Source organism: Apiospora kogelbergensis (assembly GCF_038363985.1).
Source record: "Apiospora kogelbergensis strain CBS 113332 chromosome Unknown utg000001l_segment0_segment0, whole genome shotgun sequence".
NCBI classification, from domain to species: domain Eukaryota; kingdom Fungi; phylum Ascomycota; class Sordariomycetes; order Amphisphaeriales; family Apiosporaceae; genus Apiospora; species Apiospora kogelbergensis.
The window spans coordinates 8346423-8363853 of NW_027117418.1; the positions used below are offsets into that span (position 1 = coordinate 8346423).

The 17431-nt window shown below is 58.9% G+C and overlaps 8 protein-coding genes across 8 annotated transcripts; 6 read left to right on the top strand and 2 right to left on the bottom strand.

Annotated features, from left to right (window-relative positions):
• Positions 1–334: 334 nt before the first annotated feature.
• PG998_002693 (fungal-specific transcription factor domain-containing protein) lies at positions 335–3173 on the top strand (the record flags this gene model as incomplete). Its single annotated transcript, XM_066869511.1, has 7 exons — positions 335–524; positions 587–670; positions 726–1084; positions 1122–1363; positions 1427–1879; positions 1939–2040; positions 2312–3173. The coding sequence occupies 7 exons, from the start codon at positions 335–337 to the stop codon at positions 3171–3173; spliced, it is 2292 nt and encodes a 763-aa protein (XP_066737926.1).
• Positions 3174–3911: 738 nt separating this feature from the next.
• Positions 3912–4693, top strand: PG998_002694 (uncharacterized protein; the record flags this gene model as incomplete). Its single annotated transcript, XM_066869512.1, has 2 exons — positions 3912–4304; positions 4355–4693. The coding sequence occupies 2 exons, from the start codon at positions 3912–3914 to the stop codon at positions 4691–4693; spliced, it is 732 nt and encodes a 243-aa protein (XP_066737927.1).
• A 745-nt stretch (positions 4694–5438) lies between these two features.
• Positions 5439–6446, top strand: PG998_002695 (uncharacterized protein; the record flags this gene model as incomplete). The annotated part of the gene is made up of 1 exon (XM_066869513.1): positions 5439–6446. The coding sequence occupies one exon, from the start codon at positions 5439–5441 to the stop codon at positions 6444–6446; it is 1008 nt and encodes a 335-aa protein (XP_066737928.1).
• Positions 6447–6874: 428 nt separating this feature from the next.
• PG998_002696 (uncharacterized protein) lies at positions 6875–7315 on the top strand (the record flags this gene model as incomplete). The annotated part of the gene is made up of 1 exon (XM_066869514.1): positions 6875–7315. One exon carries the CDS (start codon positions 6875–6877, stop codon positions 7313–7315), a length of 441 nt encoding a protein of 146 aa, XP_066737929.1.
• A 946-nt stretch (positions 7316–8261) lies between these two features.
• PG998_002697 (uncharacterized protein) lies at positions 8262–9069 on the bottom strand (the record flags this gene model as incomplete). Its single annotated transcript, XM_066869515.1, has 2 exons — positions 8262–8396; positions 8452–9069. 2 exons carry the CDS (start codon positions 9067–9069, stop codon positions 8262–8264), a joined length of 753 nt encoding a protein of 250 aa, XP_066737930.1.
• Positions 9070–10148: 1079 nt separating this feature from the next.
• PG998_002698 (uncharacterized protein) lies at positions 10149–11904 on the bottom strand (the record flags this gene model as incomplete). The annotated part of the gene is made up of 4 exons (XM_066869516.1): positions 10149–10523; positions 10570–11087; positions 11259–11345; positions 11400–11904. 4 exons carry the CDS (start codon positions 11902–11904, stop codon positions 10149–10151), a joined length of 1485 nt encoding a protein of 494 aa, XP_066737931.1.
• A 2662-nt stretch (positions 11905–14566) lies between these two features.
• On the top strand, positions 14567–14767 carry PG998_002699 (uncharacterized protein; the record flags this gene model as incomplete). The annotated part of the gene is made up of 1 exon (XM_066869517.1): positions 14567–14767. The coding sequence occupies one exon, from the start codon at positions 14567–14569 to the stop codon at positions 14765–14767; it is 201 nt and encodes a 66-aa protein (XP_066737932.1).
• Positions 14768–15855: 1088 nt separating this feature from the next.
• Positions 15856–16388, top strand: PG998_002700 (uncharacterized protein; the record flags this gene model as incomplete). The annotated part of the gene is made up of 3 exons (XM_066869518.1): positions 15856–15894; positions 15986–16083; positions 16172–16388. 3 exons carry the CDS (start codon positions 15856–15858, stop codon positions 16386–16388), a joined length of 354 nt encoding a protein of 117 aa, XP_066737933.1.
• Between the last annotated feature and the right edge of the window lie 1043 nt (positions 16389–17431).

Consider the following 17431-nt stretch of genomic DNA (forward strand, 5'->3'; position numbering starts at 1 on the left):
CATCCCTAGATCTCTCCCTCTCTCTCTTTCCCAGTCAATAGAAAATATGACATCGTAGAGAAAAAACACTGGTGACTGATACTGCATACATGATTTCCGACGTCTGACCTCATCATGGGAGCGACTCACGCCCCCGGGCGCTATGGGCTTAGGCGGCGGCAGGTGGGGTGGCCAAGCCGCTACTACCGATGGCAACCTCTCCCTTCTGTTACTGATGCAATGTGATGATTCTGTTCTGCCAGCCGCAAGGGTACGTGACCCAGCAGCTGCTAATCTGTCTGTCTGATTCCATCCCTCCCATTCTCGATGCTGGCTCAGCAGCATCCGCATAGTCATGGCAGCGCAGAACATCTCTGTCGCAGGCGCAAGGCTGGGCGGCGGCGGTGGTGCAAGCGGTGCGCTGCCGCACAGAGGCGTCGCCCGCAAACGCCGACGAACCACCAAGGCCTGTGACGACTGCCGCCGGAAAAAGATCAAATGCGACGGCAAGCGGCCGTGTTCCAGCTGTGCCGACTTCAACTCCGGTAATTGGGCTTTCGACCCTCCCAACTAGCCACCACCCCGCTGACCCTTGCACCTCTGCCAGAATGCCTGTACACCCGTGTGTCGCAGCGAGAAGGGGGAGCCCGGCCCGTCTCCAAGTGTGGACGAGCTGAAGGAAAGACTCCAGGTAGCCGAGACCCTCCTCCGTAGATTCCTGCCGGACGTAGATCTCAGCAGTCTAGCCGCTACCACACCAGGTTCCCAAGAGGGAAGGTCGCCCGCACAGCCCGGCACCGCGCCGGACTCTGGCGCCTCGTCCGTGGCCGTCGCCACGCCCGCCGCGTCCGATGCGTCGCAGGAGAATCGAGGGCGCTTCATCCCCCTCTTGGAGCACGCCAACCAATTGGACCGCACCGACACCGGCGAGTACAACTTCCATGGCATGTCGTCGGGCGCCGCCTTCTTGAACCGCATCACCCAATACTTGCCGGGGCTTCCGCGCTACGATTCCAGGATGCCTTTCCTGCCCCAACCCCCGAGGCCTTTGTCCTTCGACCAAACGGAGCGTCCGGCGCACATGAGGAGCCCCTGGTCGCCGCTGGTTAGTCAGGGGGATCTCGCGACTGCCTCTTCGACAGCTCGCGCACGACCTCTGCGAGTACGCGTTCAGCCGGGCGTCCTGTCTCCTGAGGGTCGTCCATGTCCCGTCTTTCTGGGAGGCCTTCGACAAGCTGTACGAGGAGCGCCCGCAGAGATACACGCTGGAGCAGCAAAGGTTTGTTGGTCTGCTGTTCTCGGCCATGGCTTTAGGGTCTATGTATGACGTCGACGAAAATGATCCCACGAACCCTGACCATTATGCCGTTGCGATTGAACGAGGGTAGGTCAATATGTGCTCTTGTCCATTCATCCAAAAACACCTAACACCTGAGACTACCACCAGATACCATTATTACTCGTCGGCGCGGCACTCTCTCCAAGACATCACCGAGTGCTGCGACATGACGACGCTGCAAGCGCTGGGCTTCACCATCCAGTTCCTGCAAGCCACGGGCAACCTGAACGGCTGCCACACCTTCGTCGGCATCGCGCTGCGCTCGGCGCTGCGCATGGGGCTGCACCGGCACCTGCCGCACACGTCGCTAACGCCCATCGAGGATGAGACGCGGCGGCGGCTCTTCCACACGATCCGCTCCATGGACATCTACCTGTCGACGACGCTGGGGCTGCCGCTGCTGCTGCAGGACAAGGACATCGACCAGCGCTGGCCGACCGAGGTCGACGACGAGCACATCACGGCGGGCGGCATCCGCCTGCTGCTCCCCGGCACGCCCTCGTACCTCGAGGCCTTCAACGCCCACGCCCGCCTGATGCAGATCCTCGCCAAGGTCGTCGAGTACGTCTACCCCCCACCGGCACCGACAAGGGGCCGCGCGACGTCATGTACCTGATCAGCGTCGCCAAGATCAAGGAGATCGAGCAGGAGCTGCACGACTGGCAGGGACAGCTTTCGCCGACCTGGCGCGCGGGGCCGCAGGAGGTGCTGCAGATCACTCGGTACGTAACCCCCACGCCCCTTTTTCTAATGAGATCCCCCGAACCTGCCGTGTTTGCTGTGCCGTTGAATGCTACTGTTCTGCAAGCTCGTAGTACTTTGGTTGTATGATAAGTATACCACATGGGGCCGGAGCAGCAAGTAGGGTACACTCCGTGAAAGATGCTTGTGCTTAACGGTACGTTCAGCGAAAGCAAGCGTACTCGGGTGCAAGGGGATCTTTGTAAACAAAACAGAGGGATAATGCAGTGGCTGACAGCGCGCAATATCCAGAGTGAGGGTGCTCCTGCGCTTTGCCTACGCCCACGTGCAGATGATGCTCTACCGTCCGTTCCTCCAATACTACTCCCGCCGGGCCGCGCCACCCGCCGAGCCCGCCGACGAGCGGTACCTGGCGCTGGCGACGGCGGGCATCAACGTGTGCCGCAACATCATCCACATCGGCCTGGAGATCCGGAAGCAGGCCGTCCTGATCGGGCCCTACTGGTTCATCACGTACACGCAGTTCTTCGCCGTCCTGAGCCTGCTCCTGTACGTCGTCAACAACCCGAACCAGCCGGGCGCCTTTGACCTGTTCGCCGACGCCAAGCTGGGCAAGGACTGCATCTCGAGTCTGACCCAGAGGAGCCTCGCGGCGGATCGGGTCACGGTGGCTCTGAACGTGAGTGAGCCTTGTTGTTGGCGGCGAAACGCAAGGCTAGATAGACTGACCTTTTCCATAGTCGATATTCGACCATCTGCCCGTCCGTTTCCGGCCAGCAGAGTTCTCCACCGCCCGAGCGAATCCGTACGAAGGGGCATCGAGCGGCGAAAGCCCGCACAACCGGTTCGTCCACGGCTATGTGCCGCGACCAATGACCGCCGCCGCCGCCGCCGTCGCCACCATGTCTCCTCGAAGGCCGTGGTCCGTCGACGAAGAAACCATGCCCTCGGCGTCTCGAGCCGACGTGGACCCCCTGCGCAGCCGCCATCGCACCCGCTGCAGCAGACGGCGGCGGGTTGCGAGCCGGCGCTCTCGGGCCACTACCAGCCCTCGACCAACCCGATGGACTTCCTGCTGGACGACCCGTTCGAGTACCCCATACTCCCGGGCGTGAGCCTCGCCGACGATGGGTTCGGCAGCCTCCCCAGATGACTTGCAGCTGCCGCTCTACGATGCGCAGATGGATATAGAAGGGCAGTTTCTGGACTTTCAAGACATGTAGGGGGGCTGGCAGTGGCTGGGGACACCGTGTGTTAAAACCGACACGAGTGGCTCTGCGGTTTAAGGAGAACAACACAAGTAAGCATTGTACTAATCCACGACCGGGTCCCAGCATGCGACACCACCGGAGCAGTCAAAATTATGTTCATAAATAATATTGATCTCCGGTACATTTCAATTTTCCGTGGGCCACAGATTCTGTGTTGCCAAGGAAGTCGCTTTGCACAACCCCTTTCCCCTACGTGATCAAGTTGGCTGCACGATTCACCAAAGCAAAGCAATGATGTGGCAGAAGAGGATCATTACAAATTAACCTACAAATTGGAAATTAAACAACAACGGCCTGGTACTTATCGCCACAATTTGCGAGGTCAGGGGCCGAGAGAGAAACAGATTCAGGGGCTGAATGGCCGGAAGGTTCAGGGTTCCCCGCATCAGGGCTCACGAACGATCCCGTCAGCTCAGCTCTCTCTTTCACAAGCGCAGCCGGTGTCGCGACCAAACCAATTTTCCGGCCCACACCAACATTTCCTGGGTATAAATACCCCCTTTTCCAGAGGGATTCTTCTCTCCTGGTTAATCTTACCAAACGGCTCACTAGTTCAATTCCGTATTGCGATTCTTAGATACCCTCCCCTTTTACTACTTTGACCAACCTCTTGTTCCAAGATGACTTCTCCCAACGACACTGTCTACTTGGTGACCGGCGCGAATAGGGGCATCGGCCTCGGCCTCGTCAAAGCCCTCCTAGCGCGCCCCGACACCACCGTCATCGCCACCGTCCGCGACGCCGCGACCGCCGCCGCGCTGCGCGACGAACTGGCCCCCCTCTCGACCGTCGCGGCCGGCGAAGCGACGCGGGCCCACGTCGCCGTGCTCGACCTGTCGACGGCGCCGACGGCCGCCCAAGTCCTCGCCGCCCTGCCGCCGGCCGCCGCCGTCCCCCGCGTCGACGTGCTCGTCAACAACGCGGGGCGCATGGCGCCCATGGTCCCGATCGCCGCGGCGGCGGCGGCGGACCTGCGCGCCGCGTTCGAGACCAACGCCATCGCGCCCCTGGCCGTGTTCCAGGCGCTGCAGCCGCGCATGGCTTCGAACAACCCCGAAAGCAGCCGCCCAAGGTCGTCATGGTCAGCTCCACCGTCGGCGGCATCGCGGACCAGGAGGCGCCCGGCGGCGCGTATGGGGCCAGCAAGGCAGCGCTCAACTGGATCACGCGGGCCCTGCACGTCGAGAACGCGGCCGCCGGGCTCGTCGCCGTCGCGCTGCACCCGGGCTGGGTGCAGACGCGCGCCGGGGCGCACGCGGCGGAGGCGTGGGGGTACCAGGGGGAGCTGCCGGAGACGGTGGAGGGGTGCGTCAAGGGGATGTTGGAGGTGATTGACGGGGCGACGCGGGAGAACGTGTCCGGGAGGTTTGTCACGTACAAGGGGAAAGAGTTGGCTTGGTGAGAGAGACGGTATTGCGATTTGGGGCCGGGTAGTGTTGTTTTCCAGCTTACCCCTGAACGGCCTGTGACAATCGGTAGTGCTTTGCTCTTTCCCGCGTTTTTCTTTGAGTGGGAGCAGTAGTCAATCATGAGTTTTGGATTTTGATTATCCCGGACAAATGTCCTGGAATATGAGTGACGGTACTGGCTTTGCCATTGTTCCCCTCATCTTGGTTGCTTACCCCTGAATTACCAGCTGGACCACCCAAATTGACACGCAAAATGATTGAATGAGGGGTAACAAGCAACACTTTGGCGCTACCCTCACCAAAAACTGGTCAAACTGCCACGTCAGTTACTCTGATGAACAATCATCTTCCGGCTTGGAGTTTTTCTCATCACACTGCGAATAATAACCTCACTGCCTACTTAGTGTCTTAGCGAGCAAAAAGTGGTTCGCGAGTGTGGCTGGTGGCTTTCTTCTCTCTCATCGGAAACAGCCGTGCAGACGTAGACCCACGCTGAGGAAGGTTGACGTCGCCGGTGGGGTGTTTGTCTTCTGAGACTTGAGACTTGAAAGCAACCGGCCCTTCCCAAAACCTTCGCGCCCATCTCCTGACGTCGACTCATTTTCTCTTAATCTCGAAACTCAAAATTTCATTATCAAAACATCCCGCAGGTTGTTATTTCCACAGAAACATCACCCGCACATCAGTTCTTTTGAACCCCTCACCCCCCACTACGAGCAGCACAGCACCGCAAAGAAAATGAGCGAGACGACCAAGCTGCTCGACTTCCTCCAGCAGAGGATCCCCGCGGACGACGCCCCCCACAAGCAGCTGTGCACCGCGGTCCTGCCGGCCCTGGTCGACGCCGTCGCCGACATCTCGCGGGTCCTGCGGGCCTCGTCGGCCGTGTCGCAAGTCGGCACCGCCAACGCCTTCGGCGACGACCAGCTCAACGTCGACGTGTCGAGCGAGGAGGCCGTGCGCCGCGCCCTCGACGGCTGCGCCGCCGTCGTCACCGCCAGCAGCGAGGAGGACCCCGTCGAGAAGCCCACGGGGTGCCGTCCGGAGTGGCCGCCCGCGCCGGACTCCCAGGAGGAGCTCTACTCGGTCGCCTTCGACCCCCTCGACGGCAGCTCCATCATCGCCCCCAACTGGTCCGTCGGCACCATCCTCGGCGTCTGGCGCGGCCCCTCGGCCCTCCACCAGGACCCCCAGACGCGCCAGGTCGCCGCCGTCCTGGGCGTCTACGGCCCGCGCACGACCGCCGTGGTCGCGCTGCGCATCCCGGGCACGCCGCCGCTGTGCTTCGAGGTCGCCGTGGGCGAGGCGGGCGCCGCGGACTCGGTTGTGGTCCGACCCGACGTGAAGCTCGCCGCCGCGCCCTTCAAGACGCGGTACTTCGCGCCGGCGAACCTGCGGGCCGCGGCCGAGGACGCGCGCTACATGGCGCTGGTGACGCACTGCATCCAGAACAAGTACACGCTGCGCTACAGCGGCGGGCTGGTGCCCGACGTGGTGCACGCGCTGGTCAAGGGCCACGGCGTCTACGTCTCGCCCGTCACGGCGGCCAGCAAGGCCAAGCTGCGCCGGCTGTACGAGCTGTTCCCGCTCGCCCTCGTCGTCGAGTGCGCGGGCGGCAGGGCCGTGGACCCGGCGACGGGCGCCGACATCCTGGCGCACCCGTCCAAGGACACGGACGAGCGGGCGGGGCTCGTGTGCGGCACGGCGGAAGAGGTGGATTTTGTGATAAAGTCGCTGCTGGGTTGATTGATACCATAGCTCAAATGCAAAAGAGAAGGAGATGAGCGACGGGTTCGTGATGTTTTCATGTTTATGAATTGCCAACTTATTGTAATCGAAGCATCGAATGATAAGTTTCACCGGCCAAGAGAAACGAATAAAGGAGCCAGCGTCCCAACAGTAAATTTATAAGCCGCACATGTCCTTCCCCAAACATCCCTCCAATCAGCCAACTACGCATAACCAACTAACGGATCTCCCGCCCTTAGTGCAGAGGCGTCAGAGAAACTGTATCCAAGCGCACACTGCACAACGACGGCTCCAGGATGTACTCGAACGTGACCCGCACCGAGTCGGCAGCCGGCGTGTAATCCACCTGATTCGCCGTCCAGCTCCCGGCGCTGTCCGCACCGTGGTCCGTCGCATCCACCGTCCGGAGAGGCTCGTCGTTAACTATGACCCCCACGAACCCGCAGCGCGGGTCGCTGAACCGCAGCCAAAACGTCAGCCGGTACGGCACATTCCGCATCACGGCGACGGCCGTCGACGCCCCGGTCCGGCCGCGCTATCCGTCACGCAATACGCGACCGACGACGGGTCGGGCGCCTCCGCCGTCCAGGGCGCCAGCCCGCACTCGAAGTCGCCGTTGGGCAGCACGTTGCCTGACGTCGGGCTCGGACCTGGGCAAAGCGTCGACGTGGGGGTCGGGGCGCGCTGGCGCAGGCGGACAGGTAGTGGGCTGGCGTCGTGCCGCAGGCGGAGACGGCACGCGTGGGGTGGTTGGTCGCGGTGATGCCCGATGTGATGATGGTCTGGCAGTAGGCCGAGGCTGTGGAGAGGGCGGCTGGGCTGGCGCACGGGAACAGTGCGCGGTAGCAGCTGTGTGGGAGAACTAGGTACAGGAACATTCATGCACAGCTTTGGGGGGAGGGTTCGGGGCGATGCGTGCTGCACTCACTTATCCGCGTTGCAGGCTGCTTCAGCTACTCCCAGTGCGCCGATGGAGCAGGCGAGGATCAGCCCCCGGCGGCATGCTGTGCTAAGACCGAGAGTCGACTTCATATTGTGTACACAGGGACAATGAAACGGTTTTCGCGAGCGGTTCAACGAGGTGCGTTGACGCTCATATCTGTAGACATTGTATCGTGTAGAGAGTTTATATACCTAGGCTTCAGTGCAGGCTGGGCAACACATTTGTCGGGGTCTTTTCTATTGTTAAGCCACCTCAGCTACAGCCAATTAGCCCAAGCAAGCCATAGGCTTGGGGCTATAAACGCATGATTGGTTATCTGTATTAAAATTAGTCGCTACACACGGAAGCCATACCGAATACCTCTTGCTCCAGAAATGTGGTTGTGCTGAGCTTTGGCTGCTGATGTGTTTGCAGAGGAGCCGAATAACTAGTCTAGCGAACACCAGCACGTGGCTTGTAAACTCGCCTAGAGCGTCGCATAAGTAACAATGGCCTTTCTGGCGACAATAGTTCCATTACTGCGGCCGTCGTGCTTTAGTTGATAGAAGGCGCTCAAGCTGCCCAACTAGTTAGAAGGGCGGCGCATGGACCGAAGCCGCAGCTGAAGGGCTATTGGCGGCTTGCATCACATTACTGACCGCAGAGGCTGAAGCGACAGAACTATAGAACGGGTTTCTCCAGCCGTGTCTAAACGCAGGACGTGGGAATAATCGAGATGGTTGATTCGCCTCTATGGATATGAACCAAGGTACATGAACTCCGTCTACCGAAACGCCATAAAAGTCTAGAAACAACTACATGCTAGTTCCATCATGAAGGAAACTCCCAAGCAAATACTGCATGCTAATAGGCACTTATAACGTGCACCCTCAGGAAGCCAACGCCCCCGTCTGGCGCGCCACATCGAGCATCTGGTCGACAAGGGGGTTGACGTCGGTGGACTTGAGGGGCACGCGGTGGCCGCCGGGCCACTCGAGGACGCGGGCCGAGTCGGCGCTGCAGTACTTGTCGAGAAGCTCGCGGTGCAGGGGGCAGGCCCGGGTCGAGGGTGCCGTGGACGTGGATGGTGGGCAGGCGCAGGACGTGGTCCTCGTTGACCAGGTCCATGAGGTCCGGCGGGCCCTTGAGCGCGATCTCGGCGCAGTCGCCCAGCATCGACGAGTGAAAGACGTCCGGGTCCAGCGACACGATGGGCGCGCGCCCGGCCATCAGCACGGCGAACCGGAAGTCGGTCGTGTTCGCGTGATCGTCTTTCGTCCCCAGCTTGGCGCGGCGGATCTGCTGGCGGTACAGCAGGCTCGCGGCCAGCTTGGCGCCCTGGCTGAAGCCGAGCAGGCCGACCCAGGGGCCCGAGGCGACGTCGTCGTCGTCGTCCATGGCCTTGCGGACGGCGGCGTCGAGGGCGGCGCGCGCCGCGGGCTCCTCGACCTCGGGGTGCTCGGGCAGCCAGCGCAGCCAGCGCTTGAAGGGCCCGTAGTCGGCGTAGACGGAGACGACGTCCGGGCCCGGCTTGGACGCGTAGGGCGCCTCGGCGTACACGAGCCGGAAGTAGGGCTCCAGCTTCAGCGACACCTGCCGGCACTGCGCCCGGAAGATGACGGCGTTGGTGCCGCCGCCGTGCAGGCAGAGGATGCGCGGCAGGTGGCGCGTCTTGGCGAGGTACTCGGGGGTCTCCATCGTGGTGTGCGTGGATGACGAGTATTTATAGAAGGGGTGGTGACACCGACAGGCCAGGAAACTCTCTTGCTCCCTTATCGTTCTCTTCTATGCGTGTGTAACAAAGGGAGCAAATACGCAATAGGAAAAAGCAAGATATATTTTAAGGTGCAAAAGCAACAAGAAAAGTCACCAGAGTTCCGAAGCTTCCTCCAGGGCGAGCTGAAGAACAATTCAATGAATGGCCTTTGGTCGTAGTTGGCGAAGTGAGGAAACCCGAGTCAGTGACAGTTGCAGGCGGGCAAAGACATGGGACTTGCCGGACTTCACCACTTGGGCACGTGTTCGGGGGTTTCGGTGGCTTTCCAGCCCGAGCCCAATTGGAAGGGGAGGAGCTGGGAAGGATTGGCCGACCCCCATGCGGATGCAGCGACTACAAGTCGTGAGGAGGCAGGTAAGCAACTCTGTCTCAAAGGAGTGTCACGTCAGCGAGCTGATGTGAGATGGTCCTTTTGGCGGACGGGACGGGCGGGCTCGACTCCGACAACTCCTTCTTGGCACGCATGTTCGGAGTATTTTATACTTCTCCTAACACCAGTCCCAGCATACACCAGTATTGGTCAGGTGGTTTCTTTTTGTCTCACCTCGCACAGCTAGTAGATCAATGTCTTTCACTAGACAATCATCGGCCCGGGCCGTAGTAGATGCTGGAGGGGTCAGTCGACAGCAGAATGGCAGCGCTTGCGTTTAAGCTTTTGCTACGATCGATGTCGTTAGCTGCGACTTCGGAAGCCATGTGAATGCTAGGCGTTGTAAACTGCCTGCTTTGCAGCAAGAAGGGCAATTGGGGCGACGGAAGCGCTATGCACACGCACCCTCGTCAGCCCGATCAGCTGCTACCTCAACATAGTTCTCTTCACCCGCATCGGCCTCGGTAATAACACCAACATCCTATGCCAGCAAAAGGCTGGCTCACGAAGACGCTCTGGCTAGCATTCTTTTTCTTTGGGCGTGTTCATTTTCTATAGCAACATATACTCCATATACCTTCAGAATGTGAATACGAGTCATCCAACGGTTTCAAGTCAGCACTCAATCGCTCATTGATGCTCCCCCTCTTCAGGATCGCTCTCCAAATCAACTTCTTCCTCCTCACTGCCACTCTCGAAGCCATCTTCTCCCTCTTCGTCACTACTATCGAAGTCTTCCGCTTCTTCCTCCATCAGACGACTAAGGCTCTCACGGTTGAATAAAGGCGGCACAATGCTGCCGTTAGTGGACGAGTCGACGTAGAGCCGCGACGTCTCCGACGCCAGGTCGCTCACCGTGGACCCCGCATCCAGCAAGTCGCCGGGCCTTAGGAGGCTGGGGATGCTAGAGCGGTCGTTGGAGTCGTGCCGCCGGCGCGAGGGCATGCGCTCGTCCAGCGTGCGCTTGGCGTCCTTGCGGACGTGCTCGGTGATGCGCTCCAGCAGCTGGCGGTGCGTGCGCGCCTCGGCGGCGCCCCTGGCTGGGGTAGACGTCGGGCAGGCGCCAGTGCAGGTAGAGGTTCTGGTGCGTGGGGCGCACCTGCATGCCGTCCCCGCGCTCGAAGAAGTAGTACGCGCACAGCCGGCACGTCGGCTTGCTGCTGCCGATGTACTTGTACCTGCTCCAGAACTGGCTGGACCGGGAGTAGTCGTCGCGGATCAAGGCCGCGTGGACCTGGACCTCGGCGTGCACAAACGGCTTGAACTTCTTCTTCTTGACCTGCCCCTTGACCTCGTCGTCCAGGCCAATGCCACTCAATTTGGCCACTTGCTCCAGGTACGGCTCGGGGTCTTCGTCATCCCACAACATGCCGCGTACGATAGCGGCGGCGCTCAGTTCACGATGTATCATGGGGTTCCGCGCCTTCTCGCTGCATGGGATGGCGACGACATGGAACCCCTGGAACAATTGCGGCCAGCGCTCGTTGGCCGCTATGATGACTTCGGCCGCTTGACGGTAGGAAAGCAGGCGCCCGGAGGTAGTGACGCAGTTCTTGCCATGCTTCCAAGCTTGTCATGGTATCATCGGAATGCTCCAATAAGGATTCGTCGATCCTAGTGCCCTTATTGGTGCCGATGGCCCTGAGGAGGGTGTCGCAATCACTGAGGACTTTATTTATCTCTTCGTTTCAGCCTTCATTCACCGTAGCTAGGTATGAAGCGGCATCGATATAAACTTACATTTGTCTTTTTCATTGTCGGTCCCCAGTTCCATCGGGAAAGAAGCTTTGTTCTGAAGCGTCTTCAACTCATGTTCCAGCTCTAGTACTATCCTGCAGTTAGCCACCGCTCGCGACGCTTGGGTTGTGATTCGGCACATACTAGACTGGGTCTCTTCCCGCTTGCCACAATCATCAATGCAGGTACCCAAATATCGTCTCAAGTTGATCAAATACGCCTGGATGCGAGGGAGGTTGAAGAGGATGATGCGACCCAGCACCTTCTTGAACAAGGGCTTGGGGTTCAGCTCGAGCGGGTTATCGTGCACGAAACCCAAGAGCCTCTTCAAGAAGGTCTGGGCTTCGCCGAGCTCCTCCTTCGTCCGGAGGTTGGAGGCGATCACGTAGATGGGACGCCGGTTGCTCTGCAAGATGGTGAGGGCGGTGACGGTCCGGCCGCCCCGCTCCTTGTCGAGGATCTGGGCAAGCTTGTTCGTGAAGCACTTGTGGGCCTCGAACGAGGCGAGCATCGAGTCGGTGGGAATGCCGAGCGACTCGCCCGCGCCGTCACGATGTCCCCTCATGACTCTGTTCATAGCATCTTCGAGTACAAGAGGCTGGTAGAGAAGCTCCAAGACAGCCGGGTCATCGCGAATGGGCTCTTCCATTGTGTTCGCCACTTGAAGACGGTAACCTCGTCAGTATTGTAGGCATGAATGCACTGTATATGTTTTCTATCGTCGATGACTACTCACTTCTTGGAAGTTGTATCACAGTTTTTCTGGGAGAGATTCGTGGAGATGTTGGATGGAATAGAGATAACTCAGCTTTGTCATGGTCATAATCGGATTTCTAACACCTTCATAGCCCCTACTTATGTATGCGAATACGCAAATAGGAGCCATCGACTTACAGCGGTCGACCAATTGAATAGCTGCATGCGGGAGGCCTACCAGATAACGGCTTGGGGAAATGTAAAAACCCCGCTCCCGGCCTGGTGCCAAATCCGACGTCAAGTATGGCAGCCGGATGATGTCCATAGATGCCGTGATTGAGTGTGAATGTGCCAACACACAGATTCCAGTGCGTGATAGCGAAACTCTAGCCACTGATGATAGCCAGTCTATGCGGGTTGGATCCCGGCCTACATGGGGAGCTATCCCTGTGCTGATTTGATCAGTTTGTCTTTGATTCTGGACTTCTTGACGAATAACAAAATACATATCGATCCCGTCTCGCGTCATAGATACGATCATGTACAGGAAAGATTGTTTTGGTATCGATGGGGCAGCCATTCCATCATTGGAAGGACATGAGAAAGCTGGTCGCTCGTAGCTGGTCCATGTCTGCCGAGTGTTTGGGTGCATCACTGCTTGATACGGTACAGAGGTACATACAAGTTCAGCATTCGGGTTCAATTGGATCCTTGATGTCCAATGACATGTCAACAAAGAGCTGCTCCTAACTCGTGAGTTTCTCAATGTTGACAACTTCACAAACGGCACCCATTTCGCTCCGCTTCCGGACTGAGCCCGGAGTGATCAATAAGCATACATCATCCACAAGCCCCGCCTAATGTTTTGCCGTATTTGCGGGTATCCAGTCCCTGCACCGTCGGAGTTGGTATCCGGGGGCCACGGGGCCCGCTGCAGTGACAGCGTCGCGACTGGTGCAGATGCAAGGGCTTGTGAGGAAGGGGATCCCAAACAGCTGAATTGGCTCGCGCAGGCCGTGGTGCTCAGCGAGGCCGCCGGGGAGATCCAGAAGGACAAGGCGACGACGAGGACTGGGGCAAGCCGCCATACCACATCGCGCTGCACGCGGCCTGTCTCGACATCGTCGAGACGGTGATGCGGACGTCCAGACGCCACCGCTGCTACGTGCGGTCGATCGGCGCGCTTTGGGACGTCTTGAGCGCGAGGTGGCCAGCCCTGCGACGGAGGCTTTTCGTAGACGGTTTTTCAACCTACCCGTGGGACTTCAAGATCAAATTGTCTTGCTCTTGGGCTCCGACGGCGACTTGCGCCCGGATTGCACACGACTGCTGCCGTTAGAAACTTGGTGCGACATGCTGCTCGGGAAGCGACAAAAGGAGGGTTGCCGCTACTACTGTGACTTGGTGACGCCCACCGGCTTGCGCAATCGGAGGAGAATCTGGCAGATTGTGGAAGTGCTCACAGGCAGTAAAGTCGGAACGAGCCGTAGTACATGTCCAATAGTAGTATTACTCACGACGTAAGAATCTCGGAGGTTCACTCGGAGCAGCGGAAAACCCTGTCACGGCAACGTCTGATGGTCATGTGTTCTTGGGTTTGGTCAATTGGTCGTGGATAGATATTTATTACATTTCGGAGCTGCGACTTCGCAGACGATCGTCGCGCCGACAGCTGTTTTGACGCCTACTCCAAATCAATTGTAGTTGGAGTACTACGTATGATTATCTCCAACTTCAGCTCCTCAGCCTGCCGCCACCGATGACTGTTGGTTGCGGCAATGGAAGCCCGCTGCCCCGCCAAAATACTGTTTCACATTGGCAGTGAACGGCCGGCTAGTGAACCCGACTTCGCTGCTGTTGACGTTATTTTCTGCCCGTCGTTACGACCAGCCTGGAGCTAAACCCCTCTGCCCCTCCAACCCTACAGGGGAGGGAAAAGTCGCCCAGACCATTGGCCCGACCCGTTGACCGTAAACGACCACCACCTCACCTTTGCATCTTAGACGTTAATAATCGTAGTGTAGTCAGTCCCTTAACGCCTATCTAATTCCCCTAGCCTCTTTCCTCCCCGAAAGAATTGTTATCGCGATAGTGAAGCGGGTACCGTATATGCAAATAAATCTTTCGCCATGTCCAGCATGTTCGCGACTGTCAGCCGTATCGTCGGAGGTCAGGAAGGTCGAACTGAGACACACGCACACCCCCCCTTCTTTATTCGCGCATCCATGCCGGACATGAACGCCGCCGCTTAGCAAGCAAAAGGACCCCCTACTTCCCGCGTCAAGATCTGTTCAGCCCTGCTGGGACAGAACCCTTCTCTGCCGTCTTTTCGCCCCCAGTGATACGCTCTTATCGCGGATTTCTGGAGCACCATCTCCACGTTTCCCTCCTCCACCGGCGCTTTGGACGTGGAATCCGGGGGCTACGGCATTAGGTGAAACTACTCAGGAAAACCCATACGGGCCCCTTCAGGAGTTCGAGGACCCTTAAGAGATCGAGGATTGATTTTTCTTCCTTCTTTTTCCAATCGAGTTGGGGCATACTGTTGCTCTATATTAATTTCCAAATCCGTTATCCCAAAAGTCCCGAGTTGGATTTCATCCTGGTTTTTGGCCATGGCGTCTCCAATCACGTCCGACTCGAAAATTGAGGCGCAACGCGACGGCGCCGATGTCGCCACCTCCGTCGTCCCGCCCGCCTACGAGGAAACGCCCAGCTACAGCACCGCCGACGAGAAGAGGCTCGTCGCGAAGCTGGACCGGCGCATCGTGCCCCTGGTCATGCTGTCCTACACCCTCAGCTTCTTAGACAGGTAGGCTTTCACCGGGAATCGCGCCACGCCGCGCGCAACTCTTGCATTAGTGTCCGCGACTACCAAGATGACTAACCTGCATTTTCCCTGGCAGAGTCAACATCGGCAACGCCCGCCTCTACGGGCTGGAGGAGGACATCGGCCTGACGGGCAACCAGTACCAGATCGCCGTGTCGATCCTGTTCGTGACGTACCTGCTGTTCGAGGTGCCGAGCAACCTGGTGCTCAAGCCCTTCTCGCCGTCGCGCTGGCTGGCCTTCATCATCACGGCGTGGGGCGTGGTGGCGACGCTGACGGGGCTGGTGCGCGGCTTCGGGTCGCTGGTGGCGTGCCGGCTGATCCTGGGCGCGCTCGAGGCGGGGCTGTTCCCGGGGCTCAACGTGTACCTGACCTTCTTCTACACCAAGCACGAGCTGGCCCTGCGCGTCGGCTACCTGTTCGTGTCGGCCGCCATCGCGGGCGCCTTCGGCGGGCTCCTCGCCTACGGCATCGGCCACATGCAGGGCGTCGCGGGGCTCGGCGGCTGGCGCTGGATCATGATCCTCGAGGGCATCCCCAGCGTGCTGCTGGGCGTGGTGATCCTGTGGTTCCTGCCCAACGACGCCGAGAGCGCGTCGTTCCTGACGGCCGACGAGAAGAAGCTCATGGCGGCGCGGCTGACGCGCGGCTACGGCAACACGGCGTCGGCGCAGCGGTACAGCACGCGCGACATGGTGGCCGCGTTCCGCGACTGGAAGGTCTGGCTGTTCTGCCTCGCGCAGTTCGGCGTCGACACCATGCTCTACGGCTTCTCGACCTTCCTGCCCACCATCGTCAAGGGGCTCGGGGCCTGGTCCGCCGCCGAGGTCCAGCTGCTCACCGTCCCGTGCTACGCCCTCGGCGCCGTCGCCTACATGGCGGTGGCGTGGTACTCGGACCGCGTGCAGCGCCGCGCCGTGTTCATTGTTATATTCGGCTGCATCAGTGTCATCGGCTACGGCATCCTGGTGTCCAATTCGACGTCGGGGGTGCACTACTTTGGGTATGCGACCACAACCTTCCCCTTTTATTGCAGGTCTAGCTAACGCTCCAGCCAGCTGTTTTGTGGTCGCCATGGGCCTCTATGTCGTCGTGGGCTTGCCCCTGGCTTGGGTAAGTAGTGCCGAATGCATTGCATGCATGCATGCATGCGCCCCAATGTGATTGCCCGTATAATGCTAATGGCGAGGAATCGATTGATTAGCTGCCCAACAACTTGCCCCGCTACGGCAAACGCACCACGGCGTGCGGGTTGAACCTCACGGTAGGCAACATGTCTGGCATCATGGCGCCCTTCATCTAGTACGTATTCTTCTTCTACTCCACCAAGATCAACGCTTGTTGCTGTTTGTTTTCTTCGGCTGACGTTTCTCTCTTCCCTCTCCCGCAGCCTCACCGCCGAAGGCCCGCGGTATGTCCGCGGCAACGCCGTGTCGCTCAGCATGGTGGGCATGGCCGTCTGCATCTATGCCTTTCTCTGGTTCTGGCTCCGGCGGCAGAACAAGCGGCGCGAGGCCGGGCTGGTCGCGCCCGAGCACCAGAACCTCTCGGAGCAGGAGCTGGCCGAACTCGGGGACGAGAGCCCGCACTACCGTTACACCTACTAGGTGGGTTGTTGGTAGCTAACAGGCTCGGGTAGATAGAATACAGTAGAACTTAGATGATTTGATTTCGAGTGTTTTTTTTTCGGAAAAGTATTACTGGGGAGGGGATAAACAAACTTTAATGTGTGGGCGGGCGGGTTTACAATTACTACTAAATGAGAGTCATCATCATCCCATGGCAATGGGACGGGATGGGATGGGATTCGGCCACTGCTTACTGCGCTACTACAGGGCAGAAAGAGGAAACTGCTGCGCAGCTATCTGTTCTCGGCAGACTGGGTAGCATTTGAACATTACTCGAACAGCGAATTCAAGGTGCTGATTACCTATCGCAAGATGATCATCAAGAACAAGAGCATGGGCCCCTTTCACCGCTTGCTTGTGGCCTTTTGGTGATCCTTGACCCTTGCGCACAACGTTGACGCTAGGAGCGGCGTTGGGGCCGGTTGGGGGTGCAACGGTCAAATTTATTAACCAAGGTTTGCGACAGAGCTGGCACCGGCTGGGGATCCCGGATCCGAACGGGGGTCGCCTTTCTGGAACTGGATGGAGAATACTACATTGCCAGTTTCATTAGTCGTGGAACGGGAGACGAAAACAAGAAGAGGAGAGGAGACAGGGCGGCCTGTCCTCGCGGGCTGGCGGGTGCTTCATTCGTTGGTAACGGATTGCATGGGAATAGAAATGCTGGTAATCTGCACGACCGGGAGAAGTCACCCCCTTGCCAGAAGCCCTGCCACCCCCGTCTGAACCACAGCACTGGGAGAGAACAGAAGATTAGCGGATTTTCCTTTCCCTACCGCGGTCCACCACCACTGCACCACTGGGAAAGTCACGAAACGAACACCTCGCAGGACTGCTTCTACATAGTGAAAACACAGGAATCTGATACGACAGAAGCCGGCTCGATAGAGGTGTCCTATGTCAGAGCAGAGAAGGGGCTTTGATAAGGAGGAAATAGGGCTCGTAGGATATGCCGTCAACAGGAGATTTAATGCGGCTGATTGGCCCGGCGTTGCGCCGTCTACCCCAGTTGCAGGTACTTA